Genomic DNA, 20,421 nt, shown 5'->3' with positions numbered 1-20,421 from the left:
GAGATCCATTGGCACACGAAAGGTGAAGAAGTCCTATCTGAAAGGATTAAGGGGCGACAGGTTTTCAGGAATAAAATGCTCCCTGGAGCCAAGATGTCCTTGTGCCCAAGGGAAGGAGTGGCAAGGACACAGCAGACATGTAAGAAAGACGCACAATTTGCCCAGAGGATGGCTGTCGGCCCCATCTGTCACCCACTGTTAACCTCAAAGTTCTTATTCCCTGAAAACACAGTGCCATCCTATGCTTTTAGGAATAATGGTTGTAGAGGGAACAGGAGTAAGAGAACCCCTGTGGGCTGTGGGTAGGCAGAACATAACAATTACATATAAAGGAAGATGCAATTAAGACAGTCTGTTCCATCACTCCTCATGACTAGAAGGCCTTTCCCTAGCAGCAATTCTGTATTTTGTTTATATAAGGCTGTGGATCCTTAAAAATAACAGACAGAATCCTTGTTTTAAACATAAGGAAGTTTAAGGCAAGCAGAGGTAAATGATGGTTTGCGTACATAACACCATTTGGGGTAGATGAACTGGGAACTTCTAAGTTATGTAGGGTGTGTGTGTGTGTGTGTGTGTGTGAAAGAGAGAGAGACAGAGAAAAATAGAGAGCTAAATTGATTGACAGAGAAAATACCTAACAAGGAAACAAAACTTTGTCCCATGGCCAAACAGTCCGGTCAGGTAAAACCTCCGAAAGAAACTGAAATCTCAGATTAGTTTTTGAGAAACTTGGTGAAAGTCATCAAGGTAACAATCATCATGGAAATAACATTCCAGGTACTATTAACAGAAGTATTTCCCTCCAGAGCCTTCCAAACATGTTTTACCTGTCATCTCATTAATTTCACAACATAAGAGCAGCAGGAGGTTTGGACTTTCTACTGTTCTCCATTCTGCAAGAGAGGGCAAAGTGGTGTGATGTAAAATAAAGATTGGATCTGATGTTTAGAGAAATGGCTTTTTGTGGATAATTAACAGCTAATACTTAGCCTTTGGCCAGTGAGAGGGTGGGGTGCAGAAGAGAAGTTTGAGGGAAAGGATAGAAGTAAGTGGTCTTGAGGTCTGGATGTGCACCAGATGGGTCTCCACTTGATTGAGCTATGAGCCAAGGATAAGAGAGAACACAGAAAGAGTCCAAGTCCCCAGTAATCAGAGGCAGTTGTGGTAGCCAAAGTCCTTTCTTTTCAAGTATCATGTCTGGATATTCTACTGTGTAAATCACCAAAGAGGTCATATTTGTCTTAGAGAAACCTGAAAATACAAAGAATTTCTTCCTTCAGTGGACCTGAAGCAAAAGTCCTACTTGCTGTTAGAGTTGGGGAAATGTTTAATTTTTCATCACATGTAAAAAGTAACTATTTTTCTCTAAGTGGTCTTCATTCAGTGCTATATTTTGGACTCCATATAGACCCTTAATATATAACAGATAACTGACTAGGCAGAGACAGCAACTTTCCAGGGATAGTATCTTTTTTTTTTAAAGAGGTCAACACCTGTCACAAGCTCTTCATTTATGAAAAGTTAAGAGGAGGTCTGGGAAGCAAGACTGAATCAACCTTAGTTTCAAATCAGAACACCAAGCTACAATAAGATATTTTTGTGTTATCTTTAATAAGGCATTATTTGTGGAATCTTTCCATTTGGGATGATGGATTTGTCAAGAAAAGCAACAGTGAAGCAACAATTGTTATTTTTTGTCCAAGCCTCAACCAATTACAGTCATGAATTTTATACTCTCATATCTTTATGTCTTAAACTTCCTCTGGCCAACTGGAAATTGCTATCACTTAAATCTACCTTAAAACCCACTAATTGTAAAGTTGGATTTCTTTAAGGTATCACATTTTACTCTAAAGCCATAATAAAATGATTAAATTGAAAATATTTTACTCTCTCCCCTACCTTATGGTAGACTTGACATTGTTTACTCTCTCCCAGTCCTGGGCAATAGGGTTTAGTTTAAGAAAGAGAAAGATATTCATGAGCATTTGGGACAAATTTATAGCCTACAATGATATGTTATCTTCCTAATCTGCTTTATCACAATCACAAACCTTAACTTTCACCTCTTCAAGTCATGTCAGGACAATTAGATCAAAGTCAAATGGACTTTTATCAAGAACACACAGCACGGAAATCTGGACTGACACTTGGAGGCCACATCTAATATTTTTAACCATTCAGAACTTCATTCAATATATGGAAAAACAACTGGATTAACCAAGAAGGTTAAGAAAACACAATCTTTGACCCATCTATGCAAATGACATAAGTATACAGACTTAGCAAACAAGAAGGAGCCATTAAACACTCTTGGGATACCTTCCCTGGATTTGGAGAGGTTTTTTTTTTTAATTGCAAGATGCTATTCTTTTAATCAATTTATGAATATTCTTAATACCAGAATCAAGCAGAAGTTCCCTTTTCCTTAATGTACCCTTTCAAACAGTCTGCCATTTGGTGGCTGTCACATGAGCCCTAGAACGTTTGAACTGCACACTGTATTTATGTTTTATTATATTTCAAACGCCTGCCTCTAGCATACCTGACACCCTCTTGGACCTCAGAGCAGCCCCAGGCTGCCAGAGGAAATACCAGCAGGCTTTCACCAGGCAGGGCACATTACTCCCCTGCCACTCAGCCTCCCAGGCCCCTCTCCTGCTTGCGCCAGGCCACCTCCGCCAGACCAGCTCCACAGCCGACCCTCACCAGCCGAACAGACCTTGGTGCTTTTGCCTGGTGTTGTTCACCACTGATTTCCTGACATTTGAAAGGACCTTGTTTTTCTTTTCAAGGTTAAAAAAAACCCAAAAACCTACAAACCCTCTCATAAAACCTTATCTAGAAATAACAAGACCAGAAATCAGAGAGGCATTGGAGTTAAAAAACAAAAACAAAAACAAAAACAAAAACAAAAAACAAACCCACTCCAGAAACGTTAAACCCCAGAACAAGGGAGATTGAAATCATTGCCATGACAGTGATGAACTTTATCCAGCTGATGAGATCATGAATTATCCGAGTTAATAACTGTGCCTGTGTATTTCATCGTTTTGCTTTTCAAACCTCTCGTCCTCACCCTCCGCCCTTCACCCCTCACCTGCCAGCCGTCTGTCTCGGGTGTTTTTCCAAATGACATCCAGGGCTCTGGCCGTGGAGTCTCGGATGTGATCACTGAAGGACCTCCGGAGAGGGGCTCTCAGGGGCCGCGCCATCACGTTGGCCTCGGGGTCCCCCATCCGCCGCAGCTGCAGAGGACTTCAGCGCAGCCTTGGCGCAGCGACCATCCCTCGGGGCCGCTTCTGCGGAGGTCCCTCCCCGGCTGCGGGCTGTCGCCGTGCCAGGCGGCCGGGCTGCGTGCGCGCCGGGCCCGGGGGCGAGCGAGCCGCGCGCGAGCCCCGCGCCCTCAGGAGCCCGGCATTGCGGCTGGGCTCGCGCAGCTGCCCAGGGAGCGCCGACTGCAGGCGGCTGCCTGGCCGGCCGCCAGGCCCGCGCGGCGGCCACATCTGGAAAGGCTTACAAATGAGCCCACGACACCCTCGCGCAGCTCTCGAGCTGCCTTCGTGGCTGTCTAGATGCTTCTCGCTTCCTGTGTAATCCAGTAACTTGACTTGGTAGAGCTCGGCTGATGCTCTAGTCAATAACGTGTCCCCCCTGCCCTGGCAAGCCAGGTCCCCTTGCAGTTTTGAAGGAAAGGCCGGGCAGGAGGCAGAAAAGGGAGGGAGGGGGAGGAGGGGTGGCAGGTAGGGTTCTCTTCCATTCTTAAGGATAATTCTCACTCACATTTATGTTTTATCAACTCACTTGTGTTTTTAGATTGGGCTGTTTACGGGACAAAGTCCAACCTTTAGTCGTGCTTGTGGGAAGGAGATAGGCTGTAATGAATGTTCTTCACATCGGTCTGGATTCCGGCTAGGAAGCAGACACCTGAGTTTTAAACTTAATATTGATCAGCTCCTCATAATTCCCCTCTAACTATGTTTCTACTTACATTCAGTGGTTTCATCAGATAATTTTAAATAAGGATCAAATGTCCCCTGATTTTGTGAATCTTTTGGTTCCCAGTAAGCAAACTTCATCGTTATGATTGCAAATCAAAAATTCTGCCCAAAAGAATTTAAAAAATAAGTAGTGCCAAGCACCATGAAATCAAAATATGGGCCAACTGCTTCTTTTACAAGATATGTTTTTGAGTTTCTAAAATGCCAAATGAATCTATTTCTCTGACAATGAATTTGGCTGATTTTTTACCTTTCAATGCATTAATAATCCTCTCTTTTTTTTTTATTGTCCCCTAAATCCAATCTTATAATTTTCAATGTTTGGCATGGAGGCTGAATTATGGCATCAGATAGTATCTAAGGGCTAGTTCGTCACCTTTGCAAAATTACATAATGCTGTAAAAGCACTTCATAAATTGCACGGCACCATGCAAATGCTAATGATTATCATAATTATTTTTATACATGAGATCATTTTTCAGTCTCCAAATTTTCACAGCGTGCATCCTCTTTCCCATCAACTTTGACAGCTGAATTATTCAAAGGATGATGATTAAATTAGTGCAGTTGTGCTCATGAGTTACAACTAACTCTAGTACCACTGCTTATTAGTAACCCATGTGTCCTAAACTGTATTGTTTCCAGATTGTTCATACTCTACCAATGTGCTTCTGGTAGATACTTACTTCTTTGCCTTATTATTGGGCTGGGCATAGATTAGGAGGCAATAAGTACCAGTTGCTGAGGCGTGTAGACCTCTGTGCCTGTGGAAGCCAATCCCAAGGGAAAATTCTCCATAAAATCTCAAAAAATTTGACTGCCTAATATCTGGGTCTATTTTAAAGCGAAGTACCCAAAGTCTGTGTGTGTGTGTGTGTGTGTGTGTGTGTGTGTGTGTGTGTGTGTGTTTCTCCTTCAAAGAAGTCTGGGTACCTTGAAGCAGGTTGACTCATTTCCTGGTCACATGGAACAGGACAGGTCTATGTGGACCCCTTTTGCAGAGGAGCAGCATGAAGCAACCATAGCACGAGCAATGAACCACACACTGTGCTAGGCATGGGGATGTTGAGGATGAATAAGACACTGGCTCTGTCTCTGAGGAGGAAGAATCACATTGGCCACAAATAATTTCAAAATAGTGTGATTAGTTCTATGATCGAAGCATGTGCAAAGGAGCACAAAGAAGGAAAAGGTAGCCTGGATTCCTAACTCCTCTTAGGCACTGACTTCATCTGAATTTCTAGAACTATGACAGAGTCAGGGGCATACAGTCATTCCTAGCACCGATACCAACAACTGACTGTCTGAGTCATGCCAAGTGACTGACTATAATGGCACAAAGATTTTCTATACCCAAATGCAGAAAGGAAGGGGGAGCAATAAAGGGGAAATAGCATTTACTGAGCACCTATGATGTACCACAGACTCTTCTAGCACTGGCTATAGACTCATGTATATAGACCACTATTGTTGTTATACAGACCACTATCGGTGTTATTATCTCTACTTTACAGACGAGGAAACTGAAGCACAGAGAGAAAAGGTCAGATAGTAATTGGCAGATCCAGGATTCATACCCAGAACTGTCTGCGTCCAAAGCTCATTAGCCTCCCAATCAATTTGATTGGTCAGAAACGAATGATAGTGATGGTAATGACTCATTAAAACTATCTAGGCTCAGTTGATAATAAGCTATGGGCCAAAGCTCCATAATCTTATCCAAATAAAATCACCACTGGACCTATGGTGTGGAGGAAGAAGCCTGAGTTTCAGATGAGTTTTAGGTGATGCTAGCTATGGAAACTCAAGGGCAATGAGTCAAGAGAACCAAGACAATCAAGTCAACGCATACTGTCTAATGATGGAGCATTCAAGCCTGAGCTCCAAAGTGTTCCCAAATGACCCTCCTTCTCCTCTGCAGCACTCACTTTCCAGGACAATACTCCTAGTACTTTGCTTCTTGGAAAAAAATCTACTTATTCTAAGTACAAGTTCCATTAGGTAGAATGACCTAAGCTATCTGAAAGGTTTTTATGTCTTTTAAAAAAGGAAACTTACCAACATAAATGTAATGTTTATTGATCGACGATCGGAGAGGAGGAACACAGCTAAATGTTTTCCAGCAAGGTGGGCTTTCATTATTGATTTAACCATAGCCCAAAGCGGGGCTGGCAACTTGGTCCCTCATTTCTAAAAACTCATTAAATCCAAATTTCATTGTGAGGCTATTTCAAGTACTTACGGATGAATCTTGGCCACATATCATGGGTAGAGTGTAAAAACCATTCTAATAGACAGCCAATTTTAAATTATTTTTATTTCTGTTTTCTGTCTGCATTTATTGGCCGTTAGAAATGTTCCACACAGAAAAAGTGCTTTTCAGAATTCACTGTTTATAGAATAACTCAAGTTTTATTTCTACAAATTTGAGATAATCCAAATCTCCTGTAACTGTGAGAGGTGAAGATAGTATGTGATAATTAGTGTTGGTCTCAGCTTGGCAGATGGGAGGACTGGGAATATGAGAAGTCATTTGGTGTTTTTCAAGATCCCGCTGGGAACTGTAAAAGCAGTCAGAAGAGCAACATTATGCTCTGATTGCTTTTCAGAGCCTTCTTTTTGTGATAAAGGGCTAGTTTCAGCCATTGGTGGAGCTGCCCTCTGACCTGGGGAAGCTTTGCAAACTCTTCTAGATCCCTGGAGAGCAGAGATCCTTGTCAGTATACTAAGCTACAGATTCTGGCTTAAGTACATCTCTAGTATTGTCCATCTAAGAAGATCATCCCACTTTGGTAATGTATTACAGATTTTATCTAATTTTGTCTAATTTATAAATTTCATCTTCTTACTGCAAACAAAACTTTTAATTTTATAGTGTTTCTAGGTGCTGTGTGCTTCGATCTAATGACAGGGACACCTTCTTTTCCAAGCCCGTATAACATAAATCCACTTGGGCCTTATGGCCACTCTCATTTGCTGATGCAACTTATTTACGCCTTCTTTGGAGCAATTAGAACATTTAGGATTACCTGAAGTTCTGGTAAGTTCCTTCAAAACAATGTGAATAATGAAGGGAAATGGAATGTTTATTTAGAGTCACTGCCATGCATGGATCTAGGTCTTTGGTGCAGGAAGGAAATTACTAAAACTCCATTTGGTTAAGTTCTGTGAGTGATCCAGCCCCTGCAACAGGACAGCGGGTTTAGTGAATGACAGTGTCTACCCTGGCCCTACAGGTCGGCCTCAAGGGCTGTAACTCCACAAAGGGAGTTCTCTTCCATTATGTAGGTATCCAGAAGCCCATGACAAGGAGAATTCATAATATGAAGCTTCTGTAATTCTGGGGAAGGTGTAAATGGTTTCTGTTTGCTCCAATGAACAACATCTAGCATGTAGATTACATGTTGCCAATGACTGTTTCATTTTGAATTTTGTTTATTTAGCATGACCATCATTAGTACACTTGCTCTGATGCAAGTGACAACTTTATTTCTTAATTGCTTCTGCATTTGGGACCCTAAGGGTTACACTGAATTTGTTGAGAATCTCTTTTGTGACAAACTCAAATGTTCTCAAAGGGCTCAAGTCAAGGTTGTGTACACTATTAGGTATCTATTTATGCTTGATAGACCAATAGATCACAATGACAATTTTCTTCAAATTGGTGATCTCTGACCTGGGGGCAGACAAGATCCTCCTTAGAAGGCAGGAAGAAGATCTTAGAATCTGTATCTATGTATATAGTTATTTAAATATTTCTATTTTTGTCAAATGTGCAAAGGACATAAGTATAGTGATTTATGATCTAATTTAAATAAGTGTATATGCTCAGAAAGTTTTACTGACGGGAGTTAGTGATCAAAGAAGTTCAGAGACTGTTTCTCTGCAACTACTGGTATATACCAAATCACACTATCTTTCAGAGTAAAATCAACTTGTTTGGGGCATAGTGTTGAATAAATGTAGAAGAGGAAAGGGTGTAATAGAGCAGGAAGTGAATATAAGGAAAGAGAGAAAGACTTCCTTTTATTCTTGACTGATGCAACAATACTTTATTTCCTTTTCAACTATGGAATCTCATTACTATCTACTTTCTGAAACAAAGTTCACCTGGGCTGAGAAAATTCACCTTGCTTGTGAGAAAGGAAACTGCTATTGACTAAATGTTTGTGTCCCCCCTCACAAATCCATATGTTGAAACCTAATCCCCAATGTGATGGCATTAGGCGGTAGAGCTTTTAGGAGGTGATGGGGTCATGAGGGTGGAGTCCTCATGAATGGGATTAGTGCCCTTATACAAGAGACCCCAGAGAGCTCTCTTATCCTTTCTGCCATGTGAGGGCTCGGCAAGAAGACGGTGTCTATGAACCAGGCAGTCAGCCCTCACCAGACACTGAATCTGTTTGCACCTTGATCTTGGACTTCCCAGCCTCCAGACTGTGAGAAATAAATTTCTGTTGTTTATAAGCCACTCAGTCTATGGCATTCTGTTAAACCAGCCAAAACAGACTAAGATAGAAACAGGTTTCATTTCAGTCCTGCCCCTTGACGGCTTTGTGATCTTGAGACAGCATTTTCACAACTGCTAAAGAGGGGATTGACTAGTTCACTGATCCTGGCCCAGAGCAGGAGATGGAACTGGTGAATATCAGAATCACGCAGGATGGGGCCTCTCCTATTGAAGTGGAACAAAAAGGTTAAATAAGTCTACTGGGCTAGATGGTCTCATTCCACTTCTAAAAAATACCTCAACAGAATCTTAACTATTAGTAAATTAATTGCCCATTTTTATCCTTTCCTCAAGCTATTTTCAAGTGGCTTTGAATATATTTCTTTGGAATTGTTCATTTGTTTATTTTGGTTTACTCCTTTCTCAATTATTTCTTTTTTATTTTCTGTAGTTGACTCATTTTCTATACTGGAATTTTTGGCAAAGAGACAGGAAATAAAAGATACTAGAGAATAGGAAGAGGAAGTAATGATGCTCCCAGAATTTTTTTAATGTAATAATTTCAGATTTTCTTCTATGTTATGATTTCAGAAGGTTAAAATATTTTTAATTTCTATAGAAAAATCAACAAGGATACCTCACCAATACTAATGCTAAAGAAATAATGCATCTATAATTTATATTTCCTTACAAAAGAACAGGAATAATGGTACCATAAATTTTAGGTACAGTAAAAACCTCAGAAGAAAGTGATTTCCTTTTTCTTATTCTTCATTTTCTTTTAATTTTAAATTCTTCCTTTTATCCTTTTAGTTTCCTATCCTTCATTCTTCACAGTGTAAAATTCCAGTATGTTATTAATTAAAGGAGTCGAGCATTATGACATTGAATTACAGTGATTTCTCTGCTTACTCAGAAGTATATTATGACTACTTGAATTGCTTTTAAATTGTATTTATTTCAATTCATACTAGCTATTTTATGTATATTTTTATTGAGATTGGGACCAAAAAAAAATAACCTCTTAAAAAAAAATAAATAAATAACCTCTTGCTGATTCTGAATTATAAGACTTCCTTCTGAGAAATAAATAAAATATTCAAATGTTTTATTTTACCTTTATGTAAGTCCACTGCCACAAATCTCGGTAAAGAATGCCGGATAGGATTATCCTCTGGGTTATAACAATCAACAATAACCTCAAATAACATGCTACACTAATAATAAAATCAAAAGCAATTTTGGATGATGGCTGAATGATATACTCAAGCATATACATTCAGGCATAATTTCAAAGTCAGATGAAATAGGAATCCAAATATTTGTCTATGTTAATATAACCTATTGATTACACCCTTCCAATAAATGTCATATATTGTGACAAGACCCAAAACACTGCCAATACTAACAGGCTTGAATGTTTTTGCAAAAAACTCTTTTACAGTTTGACTTAGCTTTTGCCCATGAAGGGATCCTGCTCATAAACACAACACATACACACACACACAAATACAAAACACTGTTTTTCAGAAAATGTAAAATAGGTAATGCAGGACTGTAATCTCTGAAAGAAGGTTAAAAAAACAAATAGATGAGCTATACTGCCCCAACCTACTTCCTGGGAGAAGTTTCTGGGCCACAGAGTAGAAACAGGAAAACCAAACATAACCTGGCAGTCTTGAGGTGAAAAAGATCAGAGTTCGTAGAGATTGAGGCAGCTAGAATTTGCAGGTCAAAGGGAGTGGCATAGAGAGTGAGCTCTGCAGATCTGCAGGGGGATCTCCCCAAGGCTTTGACTGAATATTGATTGGCACAGGTGTAAGAAGGAATCCTCCCAAGCCAAGGAAAGAGGTATTGGAAGTCAGTAGGCAGATAACTTCCTGGTCACACAGGGCTAGGATTAGTTTCTGTTCCCACCAGCTGGCATGAAGAGACCTTGTGTAATCTGGGGCACTGGATGAAATCCCCAAAAGAGTCATGCCTCAGTAGTGGGGCTAAATTAGTGGCAGAAAAATGGCTGCTCTGAATCTGCCAGCAGAAGAAAGGAAATAATAAAGATAAAAGCAGAAATCATGGAAATGGAAAATGGACAAACAATAGGAAAGATTGTATCTGTTCCTTTGAAAAGATCAATAAGATGGATTAATCTCTAGTTGGATTAACTAGAAATAAAAAGTAAGTTTAACAAGGTCACAAGAGTCAAGGTCAACATACAATAATCAATTGTATTTCCATATACTAGAAATGAACAATTGTAATTAAAATAAATACCATTTATGATATTAAAAAATATGAAATTCTTAGAGATAGATTTAACAAATATGTATACAAAAACTTGTACACTAAATGCTATAAAACATTGCTAAGAGAAACTAAAGACCTAAATAAATAGAGAGATATACCATGTTCATGGATTTGAAGATTCAACATTGTTAGGGTGTCATTTCTCTCTGTAATCATCTACAGATTCAACACAGAATCAAAGTTCCATAAGGTTCTTTTTTTTTAACTTGAGAAGTTGATTCTAAAATTTATTTGGAAATACAAAGGGCCTAAATGAACCAAAAAGATTTTGAAAAAGAAGAGCAATTTTGAAGAATTTACACTACCTGATTTCAAGACTTACTATAAATTGACAGTAATCAAGGAAGGGTGATACTGATTTAAGGACAGACATATAGACCAATGGAACAAAATAAAGATTCCAGAAATAGGTCCATATTACATGTTCAGTTGATTTTTTATAAAAATGCCAAGGAAGCCAATGGGGTAGGATAATCTTTTTCAATAATGTTGCTGGGACAACTGGGTAATCATATGGGAAAAAATAAACCTCCACCTTTACCTCACACCTTAAACATTAACTCTAAATGGACCATGAACCAGAGATCTAAATATAAGAGTAAAACTCTAAGACTTGTAGAAGAAATTTTGTGACTTTAAGTTAGGCAAAGCTTTCTTAGGCCTCAATAAGCATGAATCATTAAAAAAAGAAAAGAGAGAGAGAGAGAGAGAACAAAATGGAACAAAAACCTCTGTTCTTTTAAAAACACTGCAAAGAAGAGAAAAAGTCAAGCCACTGGCTGGGAGGAAATATTTGCAAAACACATCTAAATAAAGAATTTGTTTTTGGAATATATAAAGAACCCTTATGATTCAATAACAAAATGGAAAATAACCAGACTTTAACAAAGGGGCAAAAGTTTTGAAATGACACTTTATAAAAGAAGATATATGAATAGCCAATAAGTACATGAAAAGGTGACTGACCTCATTAGTCATTAGGGAAATGAAAATTAAAATCATATTGAAATACCACTACACACTAAAATTAAAAAGACTAACCGTACCAAGTACAGTATTGGAGACGATATGGGGCAGCTGGAATTTTTCTGCATTGCTGGTGGGAATGTAAAATGGTTTAACTAATTTGGAAACAGTTTGGAAGTATCTTATAAAGTTAAATATGCCCGTACCAACTAACTCCCCTCCTGGGTATAACACAAGAGAAATAGTAACATGTGTTTACACAATACTTGTATGAGAATATATATAGCACCTTTTTCCATTTATAGGTAATTCTACAAAAGGCATGACTATAGTGACAGAGATGGGCTTTCCAGAGTTTAGGAATGGGGGTGAAGGCGGGGTGAGATATGCTATAAAGTACATGAGGGATTTTTTTGAGGGTAATGAAAAAAAGGAAATTGGAAAACAGGAAAATAGTTGCAACATAAATAACCAATAGAGTGTTACTATCTATAATAAATAAAGCACTTCTACAAATCAAAAAGAGCAAAAAAGAAACCCTCCAACTGAAAAAAAAATCAGTGGATTTTATGAACAAGCATTCTGCAGAACATATGGAGGTGACAGAATTGGGAAATAGAAACTCAGTATTGAAATTCTGATATTGCTGAAAATTCTCTGACAAAAGCAAATCATCAGAACTCTGAATTCTCTGAAAATCAGATACACGCCTTCACAGAGAGGTGGGTAGGGACTTGCTGCTTAGAGAATGATCACTGTCTTGGAGTATGTACAGACAGAAATGACATTCCCAGTGCTGTGTTATTAGATCAAATTATATAAGAGAATTATAATAAGGCACTTCAGATGTGATCAATAATAAAATGGATTTGAATAGTATCATGAAAGACTTATTCTATGAATAGTTATTAGTATCATTTCATGCAGTTATTAGTGCATGTTAGTAACCAAAACAATAAAAACATTTCAACTCAATAATGATAGGTTATTATTGAATTGCACCATTATATTAGGATATAATATATCCTAATTGTGTGGCCATATATTCCTTTTCAGGGTACCTAATGGAACTTTTAAAAATGCTTATTTAAGTGAACAGGCATTTTTCTAACAATGTCAGCAAAAGAACATATAATACAATTTTTACAGTTTCTTCCTGATAAAAAATAAGCCAAAAATCTCTTCTTGAACATTTTAAAGAAGAGAGAAAAAAGGAAAAAAGTGAAACTCTTACTCTTCTGACTGGCTTACAAAAAGCTAAAGAAAGACAAGTCAGAAGAAGAAAGTAAAAAAGAAAAGCCTTGAGAAAAAAAATAGTAGAATTAGGGGAGACGAACATTAGCAATCATATGCATAAATTAAGCTGTACAGGAAATGACAGTGTGCAAACTTCACTGAAAAAGGGCATCTGAAGTGAAGGTTGAGCTGCTCCCCACTGAAGGAAAAAAAGAAGATGGTGAAGGGCAGTGGAGTTTTTAGCAAGTTCTTCTTTTGGACAAATTCCTTTTCTTTTGTTTGTTCCTACACTGCTTCCCTAAACTTGAATTGGAGACTTGGGAAGTTCTGACGCTAATTTTCCCTCACATTCATTGTTGCCTTGGGCTTCTTGGTCTCTGAGACTATTCAATGTGTGGCCAGTGTCTGGTCAGGGTCTGGACAGATGGTCAGAGATGAGCACAGAAATAGAGAGGAAGCATTTAGAAACATCTATAGTAGTTTGACAGAGTAATTCTATGTCTGTTGAATCTAATGATAACATACTGTGGCTTCTATTTTTTTTCTGTTCTGTGTTTTTCCCCCAATTTTATTTTTCTAGCACTCTCTTTTTCATTATATTTTGAAATGATATATGTCCATGAGAGATTGAAAAACAGTCGGTCACCATAAATAGTTTAGGAAACCCTGCTCTAAATGCATGTACAACACATCTAGAGAAAATGATTGCTTGAGCATTTCAAGGGGGTGGTACTTCAGCTATCTTGTATCTACATAGAGAGAAAAGGTAAAACACTCTTTTGTGGAGTGTTTAATCAGCCGCTGAATTAAACAATTGTCGGTATTTGCACATTTCTTGCTATTTGTTGCTTACAAATAAAGCAACATAGAAAGAATTGTTAATATCTCAAATTGGAAATTGAAAAAAAAAGCATTAAAGGAAATGGAAGTATTTTTTGCCTTTGTAAATTTCATGCACAATAAGTGGTTCATGTCTACCACCAAGCCTATAGATCATCGGTGATGCAAGAACATCCAAAACTGAAATATTTGAAGAAAAACAAAGGATGGATGATGGTAGGAAACAGATCAGGTGATTTTGTCATTTAGTGTAAAATATGATTGTTTTAAAATAAGCCTCCTTTTAATCTAGCTAGTTTTAAAGAAATGGTTAGCATTTCTTAGGAGGATGATTTGCTCTAAAATCTTTAGAAGAAGCTCTTTTCTTTAGTTCTCTAAATTCATATGTTATCTCTTTTTTATCTTAATGGTGTCACTTGTTATTTATTATCATGAGCAATGGTCGAATTATAATAAAGCAGAATTCAAGTTTTAAAAGTGTATCATCAAAACAAAAACATAATTCAAAATCTTCTGACTTTTTTCTAACCTCTTCACTAAATCCACTGTGATGTATACATAGTAAAAGTCCTTTTCAATAGTGACTACAGTTGTTATCTAATGGGTTTCTGGTATTGTAGCTCATCATTAAAAACCGCTTCTGTCTCTTTTTCCAAACTGCTTAATAAAGAGTTAAGAATAAGGATGTCTAGATCTTTGCAGCTGGGTTAAATACCACTGATTAATTTTAAAAGATTTACTATTCTTAGTGAAAATTATAATTACTCTCTGAGGCCTGCTGGAGTCTGGACTCATCCCATTTTTCCAATATTCTCTCCTTCCAAACACAAACTCCGTGCTCCTGCTGGCTGGGCTGCACCATTGCATCACGGTGCCTTGTGCATTCCCACTAGCCTAACTTTGCCAATACCATTTTCCTTGCCTAGAAATGTCTCAGATCTTCCTTTCCAGTTTTTCACAGCTTTCTGTTCCCCCAGATCCTTTCTGGATCACTCCAGCCCAGGTGACCTCTCTCAGCTAAATGTCTAGAATCTCTTGACTTTCTCACCACTTAGCCATTGCTACTTATCTTGCCCAGCAGCCTGGAGACATTCTCAAGGGATGTGTCCTCAAGGTCTAGAACAAGGAAATCCTGAGCCAACTAAACAGAAAAGGCAGGAAAAGCAAGATATATCGACATCACTTGTTCCCAGTCCTTCCCCCCTTTAACCCTGGCCCTCAGCTTTTTGGTGGAAGGAAGAGAGAGAAAGAGGGTAAGAATGGGCTGACATTTGCCTGGACTTGGATTAACCTGGAGTAGGGATAATAGGGTCCACTGAGGGGAAGCTAAAGACCGTAGACTTACTAAAGAATTATAACATTTACATCAGTTGTCAGCAATATATGGTAGTGATTTTTCAGTGTCACTTGGGCTGTTTCTAGGATTCCAAAATTGCAAATAAGGTATGTTTGTTTGTGTCATTCTTCCATTTCCCTCTCTGAACATCTTCACTCCTGAAATCTCTTCCTTTTCCTTAAGTCATCCAGGCCTTCTGTCATCTGACTGTTCAGAGTCACCACTGCATAGTTGACTCCTTCACCTCCAAATACCCCCTGTCTCACAGAGGTTGGAATTCCTGTTATGGGGTGCTTGATAATACTTGCTGGGAGATTCCAAGATGAAGGTTAGCTGTGTGAGAGGAGAAGGGTGTAGGACTGCTGAGAAATTTATATCTACAACAAGAACCTGGTCCAGAGAGACATCTCCTTATCGAATGTGAGCGAGGGAACAAGCAGGACCTCTAGCTCCTCATTGCGGTCATCGTTCTTTTTATCTCCTCCTATCATGTCTGCATCTGGAATTATTTCCACTGCTTTAAAATGCTGTTGTTTTTGTTTGATTAGGCAATGAGTAGGCTGGCTAGTGGCAAGTATGTGAAACTATATGACACAATAGGGCGTCTCTGATTACTTTGCTTGTTCAATCAACTTCTAATATGTGTGTATCTTTTCTCTTACCTTTACCATAAGCTCTCGGAGGCTGGTGTCTTAAACAGTTTTATAAGCCCTGCACACTATTTGGTAAAAATAGATATTCAGAAGTATTTCTGATTATATTTGTAATAAAATATGACATTTCTGTAGTCTTTCAGTGTCATGATAATTTTTCTTAAGCCTTAGGATTCTGTTATGCAGTACAAACTCTTAAGTACATAATGAAATTTATATGCATGTGGAAGAAGAATAAATGGGAAGCTTTCACTGACATTAAGCAATGATCCTTAAACTTCAGTGTGGATAAGAATTCCCTGGAGAGTAGATTACATTGAAGATTCTTGGGCCTAAGAGATTCTGATTCAGGAAGCGTGGAGGAATCCAGGTGCCTGCGTTTTAAAACAAATATTCTAGAAAAATTTGAGGCACATTTTAACAAATCTTACATTAAGAGAGTATGCTTTTATTTTCAATTAAAAACTCCATTTTTCTTTCAAGCAGAAAATTTATAAATGTTCTTTATGTGTAAGACATTCAAAGATAAATCAGACATGGATTTTATTATATAATATGAAAAAATAAGCCCTAATAATCATAACAAAAGGCATAAAAGGATAAAAACCTTATGAGAACTTCAAATATAGTATTGAGAGTTCTGGGAAAATGGGCTCATTTCAGAGTAGTGGAAATCTTGGAAGCTTTCAAAGAGGAGGTATATATGGAAATTTGAGATAGCATAAAAGGACATTTTAGGAAAAGGTAACAGTATTAGCAAAGACACTGAAGTAGAAAGTACAGGATGTGGAGAGTGTGGGCATTCCTGTGATGGAGTCTCAGGGGCGGTTGGAAATGAGGTGGGTAGTTTGGCTGAGTAACTAGGGCTGGAGATTGTGCAGACATAGCTTTATTTGGATGAGACTCCTAAGAGAAACTGTAAGGACAGACAAGAAAAGAAAATCCAAACATCAAAGCCATATAACATTTTTAAGGCTTAGGAGGGGATTCAGTGAGATTCAATCATAAATATTATTTGTTAATTAAATATGGTATTAATGAGTTCTATGATACGAATATGTAACTTTATTTCTTTGTGCTCTATGATATTAACATTTATTATGTGAGGCAAACAAAATAAGACTCCCAAATTGTAAGATTAACACCAGTATTCAATCTATTAAAATAAAAATCAAAGCACTGTCTACCTAAGGTATTTCTAAAATATAATTCCATAGAACTGACCAGACACATATATTTTTTTAACATCTATATCACTTATGCAGACACTTAAACAAATATAAACCAGGCTAAATTCTAGGGAATCACAAAAACATTATGAGGTATTCCTTTGCTCTCCTTCCTCTTAAAAACAAAACAAAACAAAAACCTGAAACCCCTAAGGGTTAAATAATTTCACTAAAGAAAACAGAAAGGAGATAAGCTGAAGTCATGGGAAATGGTAAAGAAAGAGCAAGAGGCTGGAAACCTACCACAGATGGAGCGAAGATTTTCCAGATGTGGAATTCTTCCTATGGATCTGTGCTGTCAGCCTGGCTCACTGAAGTTCGCCCAGGAAAAAAAAAAGTGCAGCTAAGGCTTCCTTCTAATTTCTATATGTAATCTAACTAAGCCTCTTTTGCTGAAATTTTATATTTTGTTTCCTCTAGGAAAAAGTCTTGCTATCTGTGATCTGCAGTTATTCTTTAAAAACTAGCTTCCATTCCAGATGGGAGCGCCTTTGGAACGCCTGAAGATATCTGTCGGTGTGTCGGGCTATCTCCATTGCAGAAGACATTTCTAACACCTCTTTGTCACAGTCCTTGTGTGCACATCACAGAAGGCCAGGGCGCTGCCTGCATGTGAGGATGGCAGGGTCACTGCTCTGTTTATGTTCTGCTGTCAGGGCCCATCTGGAAGCATGGCTCCTGATTAGCTGCAGAGCGATGACTGCCATCTCAGAGTCAGGGCCACACATCAGACTTTTTTTTAAAGGCCCCCAAATTTGGTGCTCAAAAATATTACAAAACAATGACAGTTTCATGATATAATAAATAAGCTGGCATCTCGATTCACCAAAGTCACAAAATAAGAAAACCCTTATACTCCCCCTTCCAGTCACCTGGCTGAACTTTGTTTTGCACAGAGGAAAGCTACTGTTTTCCTCATTGCAGCTGGAATGCAGTCATTGGTGGTCTTAGGGAAAAAAAAAGTCGTAGAAATGCCCCCACAGCCCACAAACGTAGGTGACTTTTTAAAATAAAAAAATGCTAAGTCATAAAATACAAGCAAGTCTAGTAGAATTCAGATTTTTTCTTTTAAAGGCAGCTTATTTTTAAAAATGTATCAACTGTCTCACTCCCTGATCATTTGTCTGTTTGTATTCTTTCCTCTTTTGGTTTTACATTGTTAACTCTTATTATTTAATATCTTACTAATTACATTTAGTGGAATGAGAGAATGTGAAGCTAGTCTACTGAAAATATGAAATTGTTGAGGGAAACAGCACTTGACTCAAACAAATTACAACGCACATTAAAAACCAAATGGCGTGGTCAGGATGACGTTAACTGATTTCAAAAGGAGATAATTTATTTGGTCAAGGGGAAAAAGAAAATTAATCCATAAGTCTCGTAAATACAAAATATGATGGTGTTGATGTGGTTGAGGGTGGCTGAAAGAGGGGAGACATGTTCTATGGGCTGAAAGGTAATTACAAAGTAGTGATATAGTTCCGTGGCCTAAAAAGGCAGTATAACTGTGAAAAATTATAATTTTATTGAACATTCACTATATATGTAGTTCTTGTTAGATCTTTTAGAGTAAACTATAAACAGGAGACCAAAATATGCCATGGTTCTTCACTGTGGCTGCTTATAACACAGTCTGAAGGCTTCATATATATATGAAGCAGAAAATAATGTAAGACAGGTAAAATTAAATGATAGACTATTTTTGATACTAATTATATTCAATAGGAATTTGGAGAAGGATGTCTAATCATCTGAGTGCAAGGAACTCTTTCATGTTAGGTCTAACTAAAAGCCTGAGGCATGAGGATACAGAGATACCCTGCAGATGTGGGGTAGGGACCTCCTGAGAGTTGCCACTGGCACCTAGGGAGTCACCTGGGACAGATGCAGCTAAATTTTCCATCTCTTTCTCTAGTTTGCATTGTCTCTAACTTTTCTTTATTGGCTCAGTTGCCCCATTATCCCGCTCCTCTTTGCAGAATGGTTTCCTCTGTGACTCCACCTAACACTATATGTGAACTTTCAGCCAAAGCACCTGTTGCAGGTTGACTGAGTCTGTCTGCATCATAACATGCAGGAGAGGGAGAGGGAGAGAGAAGGAGGAAGAGGAGGAGGAGGAGGGAAAGAGAGAGAGAAGGAGACTGTCCACCTGTCAGGTCACTCAATTTTTCTCTGACCTTGAGTCACATGTGCCCCTCACCCCACCCGCCTGCCCCCAGTCCAATGGACTCTGGCCATGGGTTAGGATAGGGGGGTCACAGTGCACAGAGGCTGCCCCTTTCCAGGGCGGAAGATAAAATGAGCAGTGAAATCTGTCTGATTCAAAGGAAGAGTTCATCCAAGAGAAGAGCAATTGAGGAGGCCTTGGGCAAAAAGAGGCCCTCAAGCAAATCCTTGAAGGAAGCATGTGATTTGGAGAAAAAAATAATAGAAGAGTATTTGGGGGGCATTAAACTTCAGGAGCGAAGGCATAAGGGCAGAAATATGTAGATCATATAAACTATATGAATTATTACAGTTTTATTAATTTTGGTCATACTTTTATTAGAAAAAATGGTGCTGTTAGGTAGGAAGAGGTAGAAAAAGCATCAGCTTTGGAGCAAGAGAGAGTCATGTACTGTGGAGCTTAGTGTGTACTAAAGATAATGCAGAGGAAGCATCTCAGAGATGGCAAGGTAGGTACACAGCAAATAACAGCCGTTGATAACATATTTAGTAGTAGCATTTTTCTTTTGAAAACTTGGGGAGAATTCCGAAGGAGAGAAATGAAGAAATCATGATCAATGGTTAAGAGAAGAGAGTTACTTTTGCCTAAAGAAGAAAGGATAAAAGTTAACAAAAGTGGACTGTGTAATATATTTTATGATCAATGAGTTTAAAAAGTTTTTACACTAAAAATGTGTTAACTAAGCACCTTTAACTGTGGTATACCCAGACAAAGCAATGTTAATTCAGTACTTAAAAGAAACAAGCTATTACATCATGAAAAGACATGGAGGAACCTTAAATGCATATGTGTAAGTGAAAGAAGACAGTATGAAAAGCCTACATGCTGTACCATTAAAGCATCACAGAATGGATTTCCTGCCCTAAAAATCCTCTGTGTTCCATCGATTCATGCCTCACTTTCCCTAACCCCTGGAAACTCCTGATCTTTTTACTATGTCCATAGTTTGCTTTAAAAGAAGGTCACATAATTTGAACTGTACTTCCCATTCAGTTTTTCTGTGAATCGAAAACTGCTCTAAAAAATAAAGTCTATTAATTCAATAATTCCCTCTTTGGTGCATGCTAAGTGTTTTTAGATTTTTTTTTTAGTGATTGCTTTTATTTATTTTTTAATTTATTTTTGGCTGTGTTGGGTCTTTGTTACTGCATGCGGGCTTTCTGTAGTTGCATC

General features: G+C 38.2%; 1 protein-coding gene across 6 annotated transcripts in view; it reads right to left on the bottom strand.

The window, feature by feature from the left end:
* DLC1 (DLC1 Rho GTPase activating protein) overlaps nucleotides 1–20,421 on the bottom strand; it is a 398,002-nt gene that overhangs the window by 169,131 nt on the left and 208,450 nt on the right. The window contains exon 1 of one of the 6 annotated variants that reach the window (XM_036839013.1): nucleotides 3,104–3,314. The exons of the other annotated variants lie outside the window; for them this stretch is intronic. Coding sequence (XP_036694908.1) covers nucleotides 3,104–3,242 — 139 coding nt within the window. The 5' untranslated portion in view covers nucleotides 3,243–3,314. Of the gene's footprint in view, nucleotides 1–3,103; nucleotides 3,315–20,421 lie in introns of those variants that run through there. 6 annotated transcript variants of the gene reach the window in all.

The sequence above is a fragment of the Balaenoptera musculus genome, chromosome 21, assembly GCF_009873245.2.
Source record: "Balaenoptera musculus isolate JJ_BM4_2016_0621 chromosome 21, mBalMus1.pri.v3, whole genome shotgun sequence".
Lineage (NCBI taxonomy): Eukaryota > Metazoa > Chordata > Mammalia > Artiodactyla > Balaenopteridae > Balaenoptera > Balaenoptera musculus.
This window is presented reverse-complemented; position numbering and strand designations above follow the sequence as displayed.